Source organism: Lytechinus pictus, unplaced genomic scaffold (assembly GCF_037042905.1).
Source record: "Lytechinus pictus isolate F3 Inbred unplaced genomic scaffold, Lp3.0 scaffold_19, whole genome shotgun sequence".
In the NCBI taxonomy this organism is placed as follows: Eukaryota; Metazoa; Echinodermata; class Echinoidea; order Temnopleuroida; family Toxopneustidae; genus Lytechinus; species Lytechinus pictus.
Window position 1 is genome coordinate 19,479,325 of NW_026974140.1, and position 23,375 is coordinate 19,502,699.

Sequence of the window (23,375 nt, forward strand, 5' to 3'; positions counted from 1 at the left end):
GTGGATATTCCTGGGAAGATATCTTTTTTTGTCCGTTTTTTTTTTTGGGGGGGGGGTAACAAAAAATGCTCCTCCCCTTTTGGAAAAACCTGGATCTACCCTGGCTTGTAGACCAAGCTCATACAAATCATAGCCATTTCATACAGAGTGACAAATGCAAGTAAATAATTTTTAAATTATAGTCAATTTTAATTTCAATTACAAATGTTCTTTGCAAAATGTTGCTATCCACCATTTTGTTATGTATTAAGATTATAAGGCATGAACTTGATATTATAACTATGTGGAATGTTTTTTTTTTTTTTGGGGGGGGGGGAGGGAGGTGAAGAACATGCTCACTCAAAATCAAAGAGAGGGAGGGAGGAGTTCTAATCTAAATTTGACAAATTTAGATAAGAACATCCCCCTCTCTCAACAGTGTATTCTGATTAAACTTTTACCCTGGGTTTTCATCTGATGGTTTAACTACAGGTTTGATAGAAATTCATTCATGAATTTGCATTTTGGAAGCTAAGAACCACTTTGATAAAAAATTTAAATACTAATTTGGCATTTTAAATAAAAGTAAATGTGAAAACAAAATCAAATATACAATATGACATTCGTAACATCTCACAATTAAACAAGAAAGCTAAATGATACGTTACTTAAGTTAAATCATATGTGTCGAGTTTGGAATTATATTGTCTAATTATATTTTATATAAATGTAACTCCTACAAAAAATACCACAGTAAAAATAACAACGAATTATTATTTTGTATAGAAAGGTTACATTTAATAGCAGATTCAACCATAACCATACATTGTATTTACATGAGTGACTTCATATGCCTGATACCATGTATAATATTATATTCAGCTATGATAGGCATGTACATGTACAACACACTCCTTGGTAATTACTAAATTAGTAAGATAGATTTCAAAGAAACGATCTCAGAAAGTTTAAGTTTATTAATAGATATAATGGGCATAATCATCCGATCTAAAAATTGATTATCTCGGGAGATTTTAAATCTTACTCCTTTCAAAAATTATTTTCATGTTTGATGCAGAAAGTAAAAAAAAGACATATGAAAACAAATAGATATAATAATAGCCACTTTGAAAGACCTATTTAAATTATGTATGCGAGATTCAATTGCGTGATATATCAACTGAATATAATTCATTATATACATTACATGAAAAAGTTTACCGGAAAACAATGTTTTTTTATGAGTTTTTCGATCTTTCGCCCAACAGCATTATTGCTTGTCTTTTCTTTTTTTCTTTTGGTCAGGATACCCGGAATTGTACAGATGCATAGTTTATTGATGATGAAAGTAATTCAGTACCGATTATTCTTACTCTAATTGTTCTCAATTCAATTTTCTCAGAAAACGAAACCAAAATAAAAGTTTTGGACAAAGGCCTGTCAGAATTTTGTTTGTAACTTTCCTGTCAATTAACAATATTTGCACAGCGCCATCATTTGCTCTTGTTTTTTTATAATCATAGTACTACCATAGAGATGTATACTAATAACGTTATTAGTATACATCTCTATGAGTACTACAGACATTATCATTATTCATTTATCGGTTTTGATGAAATGTTTGTCTTAGCAAAAGAACTCAAACAACTAAATAAAATTGAAATAAATCGTGATTATTCATGAATTTCGATATGATAAGAAAAGAATAATTACACAAGGTGACGATTTCAATGAATTATAGATGACGGCTTCCGACTGCTTCTATTTGAAATTGAAAAAGAACTTATTCATCTCAACATAGCTAGATAGATGAAGATATTGCAAATTAAACTATAGGGCCTATACTTTTCAAATTTCACCATTCTAACACCCGAACAGAGAACATACCACTTAGTTTATGCTAGACAAATAACTATTGATCGTTATTTGGGGATTTAAGGCTTGCATGATATCCCAAACATGTTTTGGTTTGACATTCTCTGCAACACATTTTGCCTTTCGAAGTTGAACTTTATTTATGGTGCAGAATACATTATGTATGTCTGGAAGAAGAGTGATGTGAGACCTAACAGAGAGCAATGGTATAATAATACGTGTCGGTATATCCGCTTACAGATAATAATAGTAGAATTATACAGTGCGTCCCACAAAAAACGAAACCGAGATTTAGCGATGATTTATCATAACTTAATCATAAATACAATAGACAAATGACCTATCAATGTAAAGCTTAGAATGTCCTCTTTCATCCGATATTACTTAGATTTTTCCTCATTCATGCATGAGTGAGCAAAGCAATTTGAAGAAAGGATACCAAAAACTCATTTGGCGGGGGTATCTGAATTTCATAAAGAAAATCACATGCCTAAAAAGTTCAATATCTGCTCTTTTATTTGATACCTTAATAAAAAAAAATGGTCCAGAAGTGAAAAAGTTATGTTCCCTCGAAACGATGCTTGTATTTCCATAATTTCACCATGTTTTCACCGGTTTCCCACAGAAGCTATCGCACGGTTAACAAAAGACTTGATGCATGGCTGATCGTCAACAAAACGGAGTGTCGAGTGAGTTGGAACGCTAGCCTGTAAAACCTCTTCATTTAATAAAATTATTGAAAATCAAGCCTTATTTCAAATAACCAGAACTTTGTTATTTCTTGACCATTTTCTGTAATTGAGGTATCAAATTAAAGAGCAGATATTGAACTTTTTAAAAATGTGGTTTTTGTTTTGAAACCCATATACAGCCCGCCAAATGACTTTTTGGTATCCCCTCTTCAAATTGTTTTTGCTCACTCATGCGTGAATGAGAAATAATCTTAATTTCAGATGAAAGAGGAGATTCTAAGCTTTACAATGGTAGGTCATTTGTCTATTGTATTTGTGATTTAGTTATAATAAATCATCGATAAATCTCGGTTTCGTTTTTTGTGGGACGCACTGTATAACTTTGAATCAACATGAGTAAGATGACTAAGATGGTCCACCACATTCATGACATTCGTCTTTCTAAAGTTTCTCTTCGCTTGATTAAGGGTGTAAACAAAGGGACCTTAAATGAGGTACTATCTCAAAGACATGTATCTTGGGATATGACACAGACTGTTGACAACGCTACTCACTAGGGGCGATTGAGCATCATAGGGGTGCCCCTCTTCATTGCTGACTGAAAAGGGGTAAAACTTTTACGTGGGGGGGGGGGGAGTTTTGCTTGCGCTGATGCTCATTTGTTTGCATTGATACGCCTGGTATTATGAACATGATGAAGAAAAGTCAAGATATCGTTCCTGTGATCAGACTTTATTTCTATTCCATAATATTTTAAGCTTTGGGCAATATTTCCTATATTTGTAATACTGTGGATCAGATATCAGATTTAGTCTGATATAAAGGACATGCCTAGAAGACTTAGACATGCCTAGAAGACTTAGACATGCCTTAAAAATCCCCGACCAAAAGAGATTATTTAAAGTAGGTAAATTACCAGTTCAGACAATAACAATTGTCGCATGACAAAAATGTGATAACGCTAATTCACCATTTACCAAATTGCACATATCCAAAGAGGAGATATATATTTTTTTACAATTGAATCTCTCCTTCTCCTCCTGATGTTATGGGAGGGGTGGGGTCTGTGATGCCTGAGATAAATGACCCAGTGGTAGTATGGATAGGGCTAGATTGAGTAGTAACCACTACACCTGTCATCTGAGCCGCATCGTTAGGGTGGGGTGCAGCTACCATCTGAGAGGGGGTCATCTCAGGGGATTGGTAGGTACCTGCTTGTACCATCATCGTCTGACCAGAGGGGGCTAAGGAAAAAACAAGAAAGTGACAATGATTGAATTTAAAAGTAAAAATTCTGACAAAAATAGGTACTAATATTTTATTGTGCATTCCATTCCTTTAATATAATTTAAAATTATATCCACTGGTCCGCGGATACGGAATCTAAACGTCGCGCAATGTTTTTACGTCAACGACTCATACTAAAATGAATCATCTAATTGACATTGTTTAAATCCATGCCTACCAAAATATACACACCGAAATATACAAACATGTATACATGACAATTAACTTACCCCCTGCGAAGTGTGGTATCACTCGACCAGACTGATTATTATAGTACACCTACATAAATACAACAAAATGAAATAGAAATTAATTAGTCACAAAGAATAATGAAATAGAACTTTTAAAGTTATAGCATATTTCCCAAGACATTCTAGTATGGCATTCTGATACAAATCTGCACAGATAAAATTTCTGGAAGGGAGGGGGAGGGGTAGTGGTGCAATGGGGTAGAACATGGTTCGTGACAGATTTTACACAATAATCCGAAAGTAATAGAATACGTGTATTTAACATTCTCCCCTTTTGTTATCCCTTTGATTTTATTTTATTTTTTTTCTCAACCGTGGACCATTTTTGTGGGGGGGGGGGGGGACTGTATGCCAGTGTTGAAACGTTGAACGTTTCAATTAACATATATACTTTTTTCTAAATACATACCATATTAACAGCATTCTTTGGTTTACAGCAATCGCAGATTCTACAGCAAGTCAATGATGCACCGGTGATCGCTACAGCTAACTCACAAAATGATAGCAATACGATTACGATATCCACGATCGTTCGTACACGCTGCAAAATAATTACAATATTAACGATAAGTGTAATTGGGTAAAATGGGTTTAGCTATCGAAATCATGATGATTTATGAATTTTACCATATCGTCAAAGAGATTTTGTAATTCAACCACGCATGAATTATCTTTTTCTTTCCGGTAATAATGAACTGCAGGGGAGGGTCAAGAATTTCATAACTGAGAGTGACAAAGTATCAGAAGATGGTTTATTTGTTGAATATATCATAAAGATATAAAAAGTATAATATTTCAACATACAGAGACGAGACGTAATGCAAATTATGGGTATTAGGGGGCGTGTTCCCACATCCCTTGGATTTGGATATGCTCCATCACAATCACACAATAGTAATTATATCATGCAAACAAGCTATTAGCCGACAAGCTAGGCAAGCAAGCGTGATGGAAGGGGTGGGCACCCCTTAAAGCTCTCCTTTTTGCTTGTCATTTCACCCCCGGCCGGGTCAATCCTGGATAATTCTGTCCCTGAATACAAATACTTACCTGAGTTCGACAGAAATGATCTGAGAAGCAGGTATAAGCGTAGCTTTCTTCAAGAGCGACGTTGATATACATGACGAATACCACTCCAGAAAGGATGGATGAACATGTACACATCACCATGTAAGATGTCGTCTGCAGGAAATTGTTTTGAAATGTGAAAAATTAACAATTGAAGTCAATATTGAAATCATCGGAATTCATATAACAAGTATATAAAATCTTAATAAAAAACTGGAAAGTGGATAATGCATTTGAGACTGGACGATATAAAATTCAGATAAGATTCGAGAGTTGAAACTTTGTATAAAATTAAGCGCGTTATATTGAGATTATGTTTTATTATTATCATTACCATTATTATTTATAAGATTAATCATAAACTTTTAATTTGTATGTTGTTCTTACCATTCCCTTTGTCATTTTCTTGTAGTATGCTCGGATTCCAATAATCCCAGTAGTTATGTAACACTATCAAGAGAGAAATTGAACAAAAAATATTTTGTTTTAACAGAATTCTATTTTCTGTGTTAGTATATAAAGGGAAAAGAGGGAAAGTGAATCATATGCAAGGGATATAGTCATAAGTCATGATAGTTGGTTATACAACCATGCGCACGGATATCAAATCTTTATTTATTTTACTGTCACAATACTAAAGATAAACCGACGTTAGGTTGTGAAACATGATACCATTAGCATGAATGTATACCACTTGCAAGAAAGGCGCCATCATTAATGTCAAATTTTGATCGCACTTATATATCATGTATATAGGGTCATCACACAAAACAGACGCAAGTATCGCATAATCTGATGATAATCTTTCAATTTAACAAATAATCGAATTTCGCATGAAAAATATAGATAATAATCAACAGCAAAACTATATCCATAAATGCTCAGCTTGTATGATTTGCTTGTATTTTCATTTCTATTTTCTGTCTCTCGTTATCTTATTTTGTTTTCAAAATTTTTAAAGGAAAAGTCCAGCTAAATAAAGATTGGTTTGAATGCGTTTATGCGACCTCAAGCCAGAATCATGATTTGAATCATGATTTGAATCATGATTCAAAACACAAACATGAATCACGATATCACAGAATCAGCGTTTAGACGACCTTCATTCCAATGCTGTTTCTCCTCAGATTCGGGCCAATCCAGTGCGCATCACTAGTGCGCAGTTTGACAGAGGAAGTTTTTCGCACGTGTTTCGGCTCTCGAAAAATCTTTTGCTTCCAGAATTCAGTCTATACCTAATTTTGTTTACGTCTATCATATAGGGTCCATATGCTTATATTCATCTTGTTAGTTTATCCAAAATGGTGTTCGGAAGTGAATTTCAGCGTAGATCCAATTTAATATTGACACTCTATACTCAGCAACAACAACTGAGATCATTGTCTGTCCAGTTAATTCATTTACTAGAACTTGAAGTTGCATGAAGACATGACCAAAAAATGAAAAGTAGTGGACGATGCGATGACCAACACAGAACTTGAACATGACAAGAAATGCATGCAGAGTAATCATGTACATACAATGAGCATATAGAGAGCCTTGAGCTTGGCAAGAGTCAAACCGAAAGTAGCCCGACACAGTGAGGTCATATAATCATGATTCAAATCACGATATCGTTTATTCGAACATTTTCGTACGTGATTCTGCAGAAACGTCTTTCCAAACGCCCCTTTTTTCGTGTTTCATGTTTGTGATTCTAATCATGATTATATTAAATTTCGACTAAACGCAATCGTGATTCTGCAGAATCATGATTTGAATCATGATTCAGATCATGATTCTAGGATGAAAAAGTGGCGGATAAACGCACCCCTAGACGAATCAAGCAAGCATAACCATAAAACTTTTCTGAAAAATCTGATGTACGAAATGAAAGTTATTTGCGCTAAACAGAGAGATTCTGTCATCTCACGGGGGGGGGGGGGGTATGCAAAATGAGGGACCCGATGATGTCACAATAACTATTTCTATTGTATTTCAATAAATAAAATAATATAATGTGTAGTTTTTGCTTTCATTATGTAAACATGATAGGAATAATTTTAATATCATTTTCTTCGACATCTCAACAAAGATCTAGTTATATAATATACATTAGAACAAACTTAAGAGTGAAGGAACAAATATGTCAGTAGTAGAAGTCCACGAAGGTTGCCTGGGAAAATGAGGAAAAGTAAAACAAATTACTGTAGCCCGTAGACATTCTTCCAAAACATATGAAATCGTTCTTATCATGTATTATGTATACTGATGCGATATACATTATTGAATTTACAAAATACCTCTAGTGAGTGCGTGACTCAATCGACTCTCACAGTCTCATTTACATATTGCCCAGGAACTGTTTCTTGAATGCTATAAATTTCTTATTTTTACGTGTGATTTGAAGAAAATTATCAGTGCTATGCCGTCTGATTATTTCTCTATACTCTTGTTCAAATCAATTTATTGTTAGAATGTGTGTCACAATATTTCTGAAATGAGCTTTGTTATGCATGTCTGACCATGAACTGTCCCATGCAGGTGTATCCCAAAAGGTCATTTTGATAAACTCTGAAGACCACTAGGGAATCAATGGATTGAGTTTTTGGCAATCTAAAGAGTGATAAAGTCATCATGGCCACTGGCATTTGAAACTGATCCAATTTTAGTTAACAACTTTTATAAACTGCACTGAAAGACCCATGCTATACAGTGCGTATCAAAAAAAGTTTACACTTAGAAAAAATCCTGTAAAATTATACATTTGTAATATCCTGAAGATTTTTCCACATTTCAACATTGGTAGACATCCATTTAAACAATATTTCCGCTTGAGTGAGCACCACTTACTTTTGAAAAGTTAGTGAAAAATGATTTGCGCAGAACTTTGAAATAGTTATGCGAATGAAGTAGACCTTAATCATGAATAACACGTGGAATTTAGCTAGTAAAATTGATTTGAAGATATCTTTTACCTTTTTTAACTTGTTTCCTTGCCCAAACCACTTCGAGGAGTGCATTGCGCTCCACCCCACTCCCACAAATACCGAGGCCATCATGACGATATTTGCTTTACACTGAGCTATGATTTACATAAAATGGCTTAGGCTTGATTTTTATTTTGTTAATCATTGTCAAGCTTGGGAAACGTGTGGAGAAACAAGTATTAAATGAAAAATGAAATGTAATCCCACTTTTAATGATAAAAACTTAGTGAAAAAATGCTAAAGATGTCTGATATAAACTTTTGTTCATATTCAGTTATGTCCTCAGATCCAGCTGGCACAAAAAGGGCAAAGGTTGTGTTTACTCAGTGTTGAAATTTCAATTTGGGTGGCAAAATTGTTAGAAAATGCTTGAATGTATCCGCATTATTTCAATTGACTAAAAGTGCAAGGGAAATGTATGAGAAATGTTTCGCAAGGTAAGATTGATTTCGCCCTTTCCCCTTGACACAGCGTACAAACGAGCATTTCTGCGCAAACAGATTTCTGCGAGCTTTACAAAAATGGACAGTGCTCACTCAAGTGTAACATTCTGTCAAAACTTTTACTTTCATTGGATAGATGAGACCCAAATCCAAGATTATATGCGAAAAAATTACGCACATGTTATATATTTTTTAATTCCCAGGGCTTTTTCAAAGTGTAAACTTTTTTTGATACGCACTGTATAGTGCCAAAATCCACAGTCTGTAAAAACAGTTATTGGTTTCGATGGTTTGCAGTATACCGAGGTACTTTTTTGGGTTCTCAGTTTATCTTTTATCTGCCATTTAATGGTAAATGGTTGTGATTGTTATCATTCACAGTCTGAAGGATACACAATCGGGAAATGATGGACTACATTTTCATTGTGTTTTAAAAAGTTATTGAAGTACGAAGTTTATACACATGTATGATATTTTCAATTCCTAACGATTGGACATTGTGTGAAAATCAAAAGTAATGAGTTAAAAAAAAATGAATGCCTTTGGGCAGAAAATGGCATACCATAATTACTACAGGCCCTACCACTAAAAATCCTTTCAATTACATATGTGTAAAAACCTCTGTGGATTTACTGTGTCATGCATGTTTTATCGTCATGTCTTTTATTGGCACGGAATTCCACATAACAGCATAACATTCATATATAATACGAAATGTATACAGAAAAAGAGAAAACATACCCTACACACAAGATATGAGTTAGCTGAGTTATCAACTGTAATTCTAAGCATGTTCTGACCCCATCCACCCACACACACTTGCAAATTTGTTCATCGGCCCCTGGCAAAATTTCAATTTCGATTCTTTAATTTCATTTCGATTCAAACATAATATAAGATAGATAGCTACATGTATGTATAATAGGTGAACATAGCTATATGACTATGGTCAATATTTTGTAATAATTTGGTGGACTTTCTATCAACAGAGTAATGAAGTGTAAACACCTTGACTGTAACTTCGAGAATGATGTCGGTTTATAAAGCATACATTCTCTTGAAATGAATGGTTCATCCCTTCTCATTGGCGGGGGTTGGGGGCACCAGTTCCTATCAAAGATACGCTTCATATCCCCTTGTGAATACACTATAGTTATCCTGACATGCCTGATACAACATGACGGTTGTCCCTTGAAAAGGAAGTTCATTTAGGTCACATTGCGTTCACACTGTGAGTCACGTGGTCTTGTTCATCGATTCATTTCCGATATAATGGAACGTTCCAACTTGACAGGTTTGACTTGATAAATAATGAAGAACATTCGCTAAGGAGTTCATCACTCGTGTCATCCTGGTATATTTGAACTAATTCTCATTCATCATTCTACCTATTCCTCCATAAAAAGGGATTTCCCAGTGAAATACTAACGTTGCAGTACAGCAAACGCAGTGCCCGGGGGGGGGGGGGGGTACTCGACCAAAAAAGTCGTAGGTATGTCCCGCGGGCGAGACAAAAAACGGGGGCCTTGGAGCGGGCTTATTGTAAAAAGGAGGGTCCTCGGAACGGGCTTCGGAACTACAAAAGTTTGTGAAAACGGGGGTCCTTGGAACGGGTCGCCTGCGCGTCAGTGAGTGCGTCTTTATGGTGCGTATGCATCCTATGGTGCGTATGCATCCTTATGGAACGTGCATGCAGCTACTACCCCGGCGGCACGGGCCCCGGGTGCGCTAGCGCAGAGGCGATGGTCGGACAGCGCTCTGCGGCCGCTTTTCACCAAATTGCGGCTCATTGTAGCAGATCAATGCGGCTGGAACGGCGTAACGGAAAATATGCGAAGCTTTGGAGCGGATTTCTTTCTTCTTTTTTTCTCGATAAGAAGAAAATGCTATGCTTTGGAGCGGCTTTCTTTGTTTTTTTTTCTCAATTAGAAAAAAATGCTATGCCTTGGAACGGAAATTTGAGTGTAAAAATGGGAGTCCCCTCCGCGGCACATACCCACTATGCATTATATACTGAGTGCCCCCCCCCCCCCGGGTGATTATGTTTCCCTCCCGTCATGCATCTTTCAGGAATTAAAGTACCACCTGCATGGGTTTAAGATGATTTTAAAATAAAACGCGAGAATCATGATCCAATAGAGGTTGAAACACACCTCCGTCAAACCCAATTGTAGGGAGAGAATATAACAGATATGTTTTAAGTAGAAAGATTGAGAGATAATAATGACTATCATTCATCTGTCGGTGAGGATGAATCATAAAATGTTCTTTAAGTTTACTAGTATCACATTTTGAGGACCACATCTGTGAGTTGGGATCAACAAGACACCACGGATAGCCATCATGTCATACGTCTGCAAGCAGATACTGTCTTTATGGTATGATGGTTGTGCGAGGTTTGTGAATGAGATTTCATTTAGTATAACCAGGGGCAGGGGTAGATCTCGAGGTATTCAAGGAGTGAAAAAACAACAGGAGATAACGGGTGAAAGAAGAATATACTGTCCAAAATAAAAAGGGAGAAAATTGAGAAAATGCATAAAATCGGAGATTTTGGCCATCATGAATTTACTGAAAATAAATATATTTTGGTCATGTTGCCCTAATCTCAAAATACCGCTGTTCTGGGTATAAGATGTGATGGATCAGGTGGGGAGGGGGGGGGGGTAATATCTTACCAATACACCGGCCCATACTGGTACAGCATAGTAAGACAGACGACATTCAATACTGATAGCGATGATACCAGCTAAGACAATTGCTATACCAAAGATGATATGGAACATACCAGTCATCTAGGAAGAGAGAAACATAGGTTGAAAAAATGAATTCCACTCTGTAAATATGATTATCATTATCATTAATATACTCTAAAAGGAGTCAAAATAGGTTTCCATGGTAGGTAGTAAGAAAAACAGGTCATGATTGGTGTAAATCATTAACAACTGACGCAGGCCTAACGAGGCAAAACGTTTGAGACGGCTAAAGATGAGATATTATGCATTAATCTGAAATAAAAGTGAAACGAACGAGCCAAGAAAATTGTAATTTTCTATCTTTCTGATTTATTTTGTCCTTTTTGGTGAAACGAATCTGGCATGTAAAAATCGAATCGGCTAGATAGCAAAGTTTATTCGACGAGTGAAATGATATTGAAAAATACCACGGAATTATTTAACCTAAAACAAATTCAACTTTTGTGAATGGTTTTGGGACAGCTACCTCAAATCACCACCAGTATACCAGTGCCTTTAAAGATCTGTCATCGAAACGCAACAATGTTCTCGAGTGTGTAGCTTCATGTTTTGAGAATATCGTTCTTCCGTACCAGAAATGAGACACTATTATAGTCAGATAATATACAGGAAATACCTTTCAATTCGGAATGGGGTTTAAATCTTAAAAATTAAGCCAGATATTTTACTAAATAAAATTATTTTCAAATTAGGATCTTAGACTTTGGATGAGACTGCCTGTCATGTGAAACCATGTCGAGTCTAGTTTGAACGTGATAGGATGGACATGAAATGGACTAATAAAGAGACTGATGAACAATGGAACATTGACAATAAAACATATTTATACAAGAAAGAATATCAGATAAGGAGGATTTCGTCTCGAATGATTTCGATGTATTTCACCATAATGTTGCTTGCTTACTTTTCATTGATTCGAAAAATCATGTCGATGCCTCCATTATTCTTTATATCCAGGGGGGGGGGTGATGGTACATCGTTATCATCGATGGTGAATAATTATTATTTCTTCTGCCAGCTACTCACATTTCAGAAGGAAATAATGTTCACTTTATCTACCTTTAGCCATACAGTTTCTTGATGTTCTCTTTCCAATATTCTGGGGAACTCTCGTCGTCTAGTCCCCTCTTCTCTTCCCTCCAACGTTATCTCTTACGCTTTTTTAAGCATGTTTAAGTGGCCAAAGTATTTTGCTTTTGGAATGTACTTTTTCTCCTTCTCATACAGGCTCCTTAATTTTATAATTCGCTTATGAATTATATTTTCCAACATTATCAATTTCTTCGTTGAACATATCATGCTTCAATTTCTTCTTCAGAATGATGATTAATGCCGAGGAAATAAAATGGAGTAAAGGATATTCTGCTGTATCCGACATTCCATATGAAGGCACTATAAAGAATCAGTTTCAGAATGATCGCTGTTATTCCCCATAGTGATAGTAAACATATAAGTCTGCAATCAAATTATGATTCTGGACATTTATCATGATGTTCTAAAGTAGGACAGACGGGTTCCTGCGAATATGCTACATCCAGTTTTGATTTCAAGAGAGGGACATGATCGGATGATGTAGCATATATTACATTATCAAATGACATCAGCAATAATGTTATCATCAATAATAAAAAAAAATCATTCGAGTTATGGGGATAATGATGCCTAGTCTGTCTCATATTACAGCATCATCAATTTTGATTACGGTGCAGTATGCAATAAAATCACATCAGAATAATCGAAATTATTCGCGGTGAATAACACCTTAATATAATTAAATGTATATTATTCAAATTGCCATTTCGTCATTTATCTAGTTTTATATTAGTGCAATCAATTGCAAATGTAAACTAAGCAATGCCCTTAAAAGTGTATAATTTTAGCATTTCTAATGATGTATTATGTGTTTTTATCATGTGTGACCATAACGTATTTCCATGCGCTATCATGGACAATAAAATAATGAATTGAATGAATTGAACCAAAATGGTATTCTCACCCGAATAGAGATACCAGTAGATGATGTATCCTCACATTCTGGATCTCTTAAAGCAGCTAGAGATGGATTGAATTCATATGATGGAGGGCGTTGTCTGGTGCTTCCTGATGTTGGGAGTGATGGGATGGGTTCCTCTTTGGATGGCATCTTTATTGAAGTCATTTTGATCTTAATCACTCTACCTCTCAGATTCAATTATCGGACCTTCAAATATATCTGTTAAGTTGTGGAAAATTGTAAGAAAGTTCTAAGCAATTTACATTTGGAGGGGTAAATTTCATCATAAAATTCCCGTAATCTTTAAAAACCATAGGTCTATTTCGATGACCCATTTTATAGGCATTCCGTGACGTAACTTATATACTCTCACCAATATATGAAAAATCTTTGAAACAATGAAATATATTTACAACAAATACTAGTATGATACATGCACCAAATACTGAAAGATTCAATATAACCTCCATTGAACTAAACAATGATTTTTTTTAAATATAATATTCACTCAGTTTTAATTGTGTCATACGAACGTGCAATCTGAACCAAACAAACAATACATTATTACGATTAATCCTGAGACAAATTATATTTAAGTCAAGTCTGGCTTTTTGTGAGCATGATGATAATTACCCATTCAATGCATACCGCAGAATTATGAACTAGGCATTCTTCCAAAACCTCGTGGTTATATTTTTTTCGGAAATAATGAAAAGGAGATCTACTTAAACTAACCAAACATCATTTCAATTAAATTAATTTCATTGTTTTTTTTTCCTAAAATATTCTACTTTTTTTTTCTTCTTCAATTGTAATAGTGAAATAATTCTAAGGAATGATTATACGAAACATAATTCATATTGTTCCGATAAGTCAAAAGTAAAAAACAATTATATTGTCTGTATAGGCGTTTGTGAACTGAAGTACATGAATGTATTAAGCCTTTTAGCGTGTCGGTTCCCCCCCCCCCCGATTTTCCTGATAATATTTTTGTTTTCAATTTATTGTTTTTTTTATTGTTCTACACGATTTGGTTTTGGAGCTCTCGTTATAAGTTTTTGAAATCCTTCCGTCTGATTGGCTCATGGAAAATTTGTCAATAAAAATCAATGCTAAGATTGTTTATGAAATACTCCCCTGAATAACGTGAGCTATGAATAAAACTGACAGAGAGTAGAAATGTTGCTCCCATCACGCAACTATTATTATTTGTTATACCCGTTACCATGGTATCATATCAATGTATATATTGTGTAATATAATTGTTTCTGTTATCTCCGAATATTAGTCGCTTGTGCAATTAGTATAATTATGACTACAATGTTTTTGTACACCAGCAATTAATTAAGTTCTCTATTTCTTGAGTCGTCTCCTGTAGATTCTGTTGACAACATTCTCATCACACGCACGACTCAATATACTCCTGCTTTCTTCTTAACGAAAATCCAGCTCGAACAAAACACCATTTTCTTTGTTGGACCTGTTATTAGTAATTTCTGCCTTTGATTTATGAAAACGGAAGATTTTTTATGATTATAATCCATCGATTAATTTGAAAAATATGAAAAATTGTCGATATATAGATTCTGCTCAAAGTAAACATTGTTTTCTGGTTATAATGCTTTCCTTGAGTGACACTCAGTTGCATTTTTACATTGAATAAATAAAATGAGTTTACATTATTGCATAAAGATGGACGTTGAATTATTCATTATAACACAATCAAAAGAGTGATTCGATTATCGAAGAAATAAATTATCAATGGTAAACCAACCTCCATCAGGGCTATGTCTTAATTGATGACATTAATACGGTATGTTTACAATCAGATAAAGACGTATTCAAAATTAAATTCAAATAAACTATAAAAAAAACCAGGGCGATTAGTTTATCTCAAATATAAGATACAACAGTAAATCCTACTTAAGAAAGCGACTGTTTTAATAATGCTACATATCGATAATGAAACGAACACTTTAAATCATATCAACATTTTAAATATCAGTTCACTGATGGAAAGTAGTATTTCATACATTTCAGTTTCTTTATCAAACCCTAATTCTAAAAATTCAATGTTGGCACCGGATAAACAGATACTCACCTCTGTGCGGTAGTGAAAATAGGAAGAATTTTGCAATGAATCGAAGAAGTTAGGTTATCAGTCAATGAAAAATTATTAGCCCTAAGTACATGTCTGAAAGACGACACACATAGAAAGGAACCAAACACACACCTTCCAGGGTCAAGATACAACTTTGATCTTCTCTCTTCCATCACAAACCAGATAATCACTAAACTGTGTTGACTTCTTTACCACAACTCATACCACCCATCATTATGGTGCAAGGTACAAAATAAGAGCCTACCACCCCTGTATGTTCCACTCCTCACTCTTCGAATCCTTCCATCAGTTTCAAACCAACTCTCTTTACTGTACCTTCAGAAAGTGAACTTGATCTTAACCGGAAATGTTGTGAAATTTGTGGATAAAACTAAATGCTAAGAAAACATCTTTTTCTTCTCATGACCCTGGTTATAAACTTTGTGCATAATAAACTTCTAAACGATAGGCTATGAGCCATGCAATCAAATATCTTAACAAAATAGAGAACTTTTAGTTTAGGGCCACAATATTCCAGGTTAATAAGGTCCGGAATAGAGCCAATTGTGTCACAGAAAATGTCAGAGTGTACTGTACCCACTCCGTACGTATCTCACCCTACTCATCTCTATTTTTTAAATATTTCTTTCCTTTGAAATCTTTAAAAAATCTTTAGTCAAATAAAAAACAATGAAATGGGGGAAAATAGATAAAAGATGACAAGATAAGATTGAGAATGGGTGAAGGAGAGAGAGAGAGGGGGGGGGGTGGATGGTTGGGGTTAAAATAAAACAACATCGAGGAGAGAAGTTTTTACTTTTCAATTCAATTTATTTTCTACATATTGAGTAAAAATAAATCATACAATATCAGTACAATCCCTTTCAGTCACCAGTCTCGATGATTGAATAATACTGCTTCCAGTGATCCCCTAGACATGCTAGACGTGGTAGTTTGAATACCCTCAAGGAGTTTTCACCCTCCCAGTCGAAAGACCCTGTGGTTGAAAAAGGGTTCATTTGTCTGAACCTTCAAGGGTTCAAAATGTTGAAGACTAGACGGTAGATCTTCCCCTTGCATTGATTCCACTAATTACAAATACTTGTCGATTATCGGACACGTTTAACCATCCACTATTACAAGATTTCTAGTCATCATTGATATTTTTCGGCATCACCAATTTTTCCAAAGGGCAGATAGCTCTGGGGAACCTTGATTTAAGCTACGCCTTCCATTGTTCTCTTCATCCATTTCTTTCACAAAATATTTAAATAAAAGAGTTGCCAAAGCTGTTGTACATATATGATTTCCCATATATATATATATATATAATATATATATATATATATATATACACATGTATATATATACAGTATATATATTTAAAGAAAGTAGTAATTGTAATTTCATTTGACCGCACCACGCTCATGATTTATGTCAGTTTATAAACTGATTCTTTTTAAATATATTTCAATCAAAACTTTAAATTACAGTCAATTACAATCGACCAATTAAAAAAATTACCTAAAAGAATTTCGCCCCGATGAGCTACCGAAATAAAAATTGATTTGCACAGTTTTTCTTCACTAAATCAACTTCCTGAAACCACAGTGGAAGAACAGAAGTGACTTCATAATTGATTATTTCCTTGTATTGTTTTGTGATATATATCTTCCTGTAATTCCAAAACACAGCTCCTATGGTGCTAGATGTCAATCATGATGTGTCCCAGTATATACTAGTGAGGGGTTTTCACATATCACTAAAAGCATGTTATAACTACCCTATCATCTTAGAAATTAATGTAAAAACAATATATGAAAGTTTGCATGTATTTTCAAAAAGAGTGCTTAATTGACTTCTTCTTTTTTAAGTTTCAGATCCATTTATCGGGTGAAAGAAATTGTCTTACCTTAATGTAATTGATTTGATGATCCTCTCTCAGACCCAATCAAATATTAATTGATGATAGTGAACATCAAATCCAAGCATCTATTCCTGGACAGCTCAGGCCACGAATAAAGCTGTCTCTTATGGTTCAGCTCCATCAATGAAATGGAAACAAGCCGCCAAACATGCCAAAAAGACGATCGAAATGTAATTCTACGAACGATATGTCTGTGTATCGAAATAACTACATACCCTTTTTGGCAACACTCTTCAAACTTTTGATGGACGACTTTTCGTACTTGAGTCAAATCCAACGTGTACTTGATATGCCAAATGACAGATAGAAAAAGAGATTTGCGGGTCGCACTCTCGTTTGCCAGCCAAATCTCCTAAATATTCGAGAAGTTGAGGATAAAAACATGAACTTTTTTGTTGGAAATCAATATTCAAAGCACATGGGATTCACAGTCATAAGTATGCTAATGGTACTTTTATTCATCTATTAAAATATGATGACATGTTTGGTAATAAATGTCGAAACAGCTTTGGCACAACTTTATTGTATATTCGAGTTGAAACAATACGATTGGATTGAAATAAGAACACGAAGTCTACAACTTTACTACAAAAAATCACACCACACAATGAAGAATAAAATATCAAGGAAAAGAAAAGGATAAGTTTGAAAGTAAGAGGGAACTGATCAATCTTTGTATGTTGATGAGTATAACCTGGTTTTAGGTACAGTCATCCATCATGAAATATAATCTCACTATCATGGCTTGAGAGAGGAAGTGAATGAATGCAAAGACAGAGTCAGCAAACGGTCCTTGTTAGACAAGTTAGGATCGCTTTATAGATTTTTTGAAACGCAATTGCCTCCCGTTTTGGGGTCACATTTTTTTCTTATTGTCAGGAAATTATGAAAAAAAAATCTACAATCAGTTTGAGCCATTTTATTCATGAAGTCCTGAATCCACCCATGGTAGATTTATAAAAGTATATGAAATCTAGTTACAAGTAAATCAAAGCGTTGCTAACAAAACTTTAAAACTGAGTTTCATTTTCATAAACTTGTGACATCGAAGTCACAGAAGCTTATAAAAACTGTAATTGGTCTGGACGTTTCGAGCATGTAAACTCGGATCTTCATATATCCGACAGTCCTTTTTCAGGGCGACTTTACATGGAGACACTGAAAACCTGATGTTCTAGCCTTACCACCATGCAAACCTTCAAAACTCAAGATAAATTTTGTAGCCAAGGCATTATAAATAACCAGTGGCGTAGACAGGTTCGTACACCTGGGGGGGATGACTGGGCTGCCAACGCTAGCGAGGGAGCGAAGCGACCGAGAGGGGGGAGGGTGTGGGAGGGGGGTGTCCCCCCTCCCACGGTAGGGAGCTTTTGCAATTTTGAACTTGAAATCGTGCAATCTGATGCATACTTAATGAGGTAAAATAACACACACAAGCGCGCACGCACACACACACACACACACACACACACACACACCCTCTCACATACACACACACACACGGGTGCGCGCACCACACACATACTACGCCTTGAATGGACAGACATACATCGACAAGATCTACACACCGTGGCATACGAATACAGAATGGACTGACACATAGTATTGCATATTGAACCACACTACGTATTTATTTATCTCTGTGAATTTTGCTGTTACACCTCTTCAGAAAAAAAAAAACAATGTCAACTGTGTACACGCAGGTATAGTCTTTGTTGTCTTGATATGGGTATGTGGTTATGAATGAAAACAGCCTCTGTGGCCATTTGTGAATAGAACACATAAACAACAAACAAATAACAATATGTCTGTTCATTATAAAGCATAATGAATACGTACATACTATGCTTTTTTTTACCTCAAAGAAACAGGCATAGTATCCATAGATGGATATTGGCTGACGGCTCATTAACATACAGATACAAAAAACATAAACAGTATCACTATGATCCATGGAGTAACAATACTGCTTTGTAAGTTTGTGAAGAAATCGGAACCATAACGGCATTGCATCGTTTCAAATTAGGGCATTATTTACTTCTATTTGATCTCAGTCTTATAATAATAATAATAATAATAATAATAATAATAATAATAATAATAATAATAATAATAATAATAATAATAATAATAATAATAATAATAATAATAATAATAATAAGACATGACAATATTGCCAAACTTATCCATTGGCAACTACTGAAGGATCGCGGTAAAATGACTTGTGATCACGCTTGGGAACATCAGCCACAAACGATCACCACGATCAATAACAGCACCATATATTGGAACTGTGGCGTACTAACGGATAGAACCATCAACTGCAACAAGCCGGACATCATCGTCAGAGACAACAACGTAGTAAATATCATTGAGGTCTCTGTTCCCCACGATATCAACATTGCTGTAAAGGAAAGAGACAAACGGCTCAAGTATCAAGACCTAAGGATTGAGATCGAGAGGATGTGGAACGTGAAAGCAGAGGTCACACCAGTCATCATTGGTCACTCAGGAATGGTGAAGAAGGGAATGGAAGCCTGCATAACCAAGATCTCTCCTCACCTTCGGATGTACGACATTCAGAAGGCAGCTATCTTGGGTACAACCAGATTGATAAGAAAGACTCTCGGACATTAGTAGTGTAAAGTTCCTAGTTGCACTTGAAATTACTTGGTGCTTTTTGTTAGAGCAAAGTTATTCAAGAAAAAAATACGGACTTGATCCTGTTTAGAGGAATAATAATAATAATAATAATAATAATAATAATAATAATAATAATGATAATGATAATAATAATAATAATAATAATGAGCTTGCTTGGAACAGCTCATATCTTACGGAAGGTCTTGAATTAGAAAGAGAAGTGAACAATGAGAAGAGGACCCATTTGATAGAATATAGAACAATAACCCTAGATTTCTGGAAGAAGTCCGGTTGCTGTTTAATATACCAACATAACATCAAGTTGTGGACAATGGAAATAATAATAATAATAATAATACAAATAAAAAATAATACTAATACAAATAATAATGCTAATACTAATAGGTTCCTTTTATCTCGCATTTCAAGACAGGGTAAATTCACACTGCGCTTTATTATTATTATTATCATTATTATCATCATCATAATTATTATTATTATTAATATTATAATTGTTATCATTATTATTATTACTATTATTATCATCATTATGACTTATTAAGTAACCGAATATCATTCCCCAAAACCTGGGGGGGGGGATGATTGTACATGCCATCCCCCCCACCTTGTGAGGTGGGGGGGATGCATCCCCCTCATCCCCCCCGTTGTCTACGCCCCTGTAAATAACGATAAGCGACAGCCAGCTTAGCACATTGTTTTGACAGCTTTGATTTATTCATGAAATAAGTATTGTCTCTATCATGTCAAATATAATAATTCATTATTATCAAGATTATTGTACAATAGTTAGTCTTTCATACAGAAACTATATTCTAATAAGATGTGCAGTGGTTTTCACAGTACACCATGCATCTTTCTTGGGCAATTGTTTGCCCTGGAAATGACCAACAATTGCCCAAGAAAGATACATGGTGTACCGTGAAATCCATTATATACATCTTCTTCTTCGCCATGGAAACCTTTAGAAGTTACCATAGGTGTCGATTTCGTGTGATGATTGGGGGGGGGGGGGGGTGATTGGTGTCTGAGTCCCGGCGAGAGTGTTGGAGGCGGGTATCCCCCCTTCCACGGTAGGGACGTTTTAAAAAATTGACATGCGAAAACCTCATTTTAGAGCATACTAAACTCACTTTTTAGGCCATAATATTGTAGTTAACTTTCACTATTGAATTACCATATATTGTAACACACAAGTTTCAAGTATTTCATATCAATAAAAAGAACAAATCAAAACATTGACAGTAAGGGGAGTAGGCCTACTTGAATATGGAATAGCATATCTAAGTAACGCTTAAAACAACCAATAAGAACACATTTATTGATCATAAGGTAAAAAAACATATACAAATACAGTTCCGTGTAAAGTCAAAATGTCATTTCTATGAGATAACTACATGATTTTTTTAATGTCGTGTCAGATTCCGACTGTTAACATGGCAAAAACAAAATAAAGAAGTATCTTAAAAGACTTTTCAAATAGTTTATATAGAAGTCAAATCTATTTGTGAGATTTAGGGCCTATACATCATCTTCTTGGAAGATGTTATAGCGTAAGCTTACATTTTAATGGATCGCCTGAATTGTTGTTTAAACAATTTTGCTTGTATGCACCATCGAAAAATGAGAGAGGGCCTAAACATGTGCATTTATTCATGGCTCATGAAATTACCCTATATCGGCAAGTTCACTTATCACATATGTATAGATGATTGCGTTAACTATTTTCAAAACAGACTTGTCAACTTCAGAAAAAACAACAACTAAGGATTAACTGATTTGGGGAACGATTCTTTTTCTTATTTGTACTTCTTTCTTGTCAAATTTTATTGATTTTTATTTTAATAAATTATCGATTTTTTTCTGGAGATATACTGTTTTTTATGCCCTCGAAATATTGGGAGATGATTGTACAGGCCACTCCCCCCTGAACTTTTTTTTGGGGGATATATCCCCTATCCCCCCTCTCCGGGATCGACACCCATGGAAGTTACAGTCGAACAATTTTCTTCATCGTTTGTGTGCGTGCGCGCATGCTGGGGGAATATTTATATTTAGTTTATTCTTTACAATACAGCCCGTGTGATTGATTGATGAGGGAGGATGATAGTGTCAGATGAGAACAGGAACATGATTCCCAAGATGATTTGAATAAAGGATAGAATTTACATAGTATCACTCATGATCACAAGTTTGATGATCCCCATGTCAGTTCAATCAAGAATTACAAAGAGGCGACGTGTTTCAAAATATTTAATCAGGAATTGATTAAAATAGTATTTTCTGATCGTTTATATACGTACGTTGGCCTTGCTAAATATTTGAAGCAATACTGGATTTGATAAAACATCGACCGAAACCAAATTGAAAGTTGCTTGAAAAGAAACGCAGATTGATGGAAGACTGAACAATTTCGAACAAACAATAATAATTGTGGACTTTGTTACATTATTTAAAAAGAATTATTGTAATCACTATATTGTGATTTCCATCTACCCACATGTGATGTACATGTAATGGGACAACTCATCCATTTACCTGTTTACTCCTCTAAACAAAATCATATCTAATTATATTCTTGATCTATTGATTATCCCCATGAAGGGGGGGGGGGACCCGAAAATGTCTGATAATTAAGTCTATATATAAATGGAAGAATTGTTTCATACCGATTGTCATTATCTAATTTTTCAAACAGCCGCAAACTATTCCTTGCCCGATTTCACCTTCTGTTTTTTATTATTATTATTATCGGACAAATTAGCAAGGATTTTTCTCAGTTAAGAATGAGGTGATCTCAAAATCACGAATGATATTCATCAAGAGTAAACCATTGGGTGTAAACGTAAAAACTTGTTCTCGGCATACCGAACTAAGGTTGAAAAGAGAAAATAAAACAGTAAAAAAATTAGATGTTCATGCAGCTTCGCTCCATGGAGATATGAAGACTTCCGTGCCCCCCTTTCCCTCTCATCCGACCCCGGGGGGGGGGGGCACTCGACCAAAAAAGTGGTAGGGGTGTGCCGCGGGCGAGACAAAAAACGGGGGCCTTGGAGCGGGCTTATTGTAAAAAGGAGGGTCCTCGGAACGGGCTTCGGAACTACAATTTTGTGAAAACGGGGGTCCTTGGAACGGATCGCCATGCAGCGTGCGAGTACGTGCGTATGTACCCCTATGGAACGGGCATGCGTGCATGATGCAGCTATACCATAGACGAGCTATACGCGGCCTCCGCTGGGTGCGCTAGCGCAGAGACGATGGTCGGACAGCGCTCGGCGGCCGCTTTTCACCAAAATTGCAGCAGATCAATGCGACCGGAACGGCGTAACGAAAAATATGCGAAGCTTTGGAGCGGATTTCTTTCTTTTTTTTT

At 35.3% G+C, this 23,375-nt stretch overlaps 1 protein-coding gene across 1 annotated transcript; it reads right to left on the minus strand.

Moving 5' to 3' along the window:
- Positions 1-372: 372 nt before the first annotated feature.
- On the minus strand, positions 373-17,453 carry LOC129259892 (uncharacterized). The gene is made up of 8 exons (XM_054898019.2): positions 17,327-17,453; positions 13,317-13,532; positions 11,243-11,359; positions 5,540-5,602; positions 5,135-5,266; positions 4,494-4,625; positions 4,064-4,112; positions 373-3,790 (listed from the first exon to the last, which is right to left on the minus strand). Exons 2-8 carry the CDS (start codon positions 13,476-13,478, stop codon positions 3,561-3,563), a joined length of 885 nt encoding a protein of 294 aa, XP_054753994.2. The 5' UTR covers positions 13,479-13,532; positions 17,327-17,453; the 3' UTR covers positions 373-3,560.
- Positions 17,454-23,375: the final 5,922 nt, after the last annotated feature.

What these genes read in the sequence shown, in the direction of transcription:
- LOC129259892 (XM_054898019.2), bottom strand. Translation starts at nt 13,478, where the DNA reads ATGACTTCAATAAAGATGCCATCCAAAGAGGAACCCATCCCATCACTC. An exon ending in AGAAAATGACAAAGGGAATG is followed by an intron (nt 5,267 to 5,539) that starts GTAAGAACAACA and finishes AATTTCCTGCAG; the next exon opens with ACGACATCTTACATGGTGAT. An exon ending in GATACCACACTTCGCAGGGG is followed by an intron (nt 3,791 to 4,063) that starts GTAAGTTAATTG and finishes TTTTTTCCTTAG; the next exon opens with CCCCCTCTGGTCAGACGATG.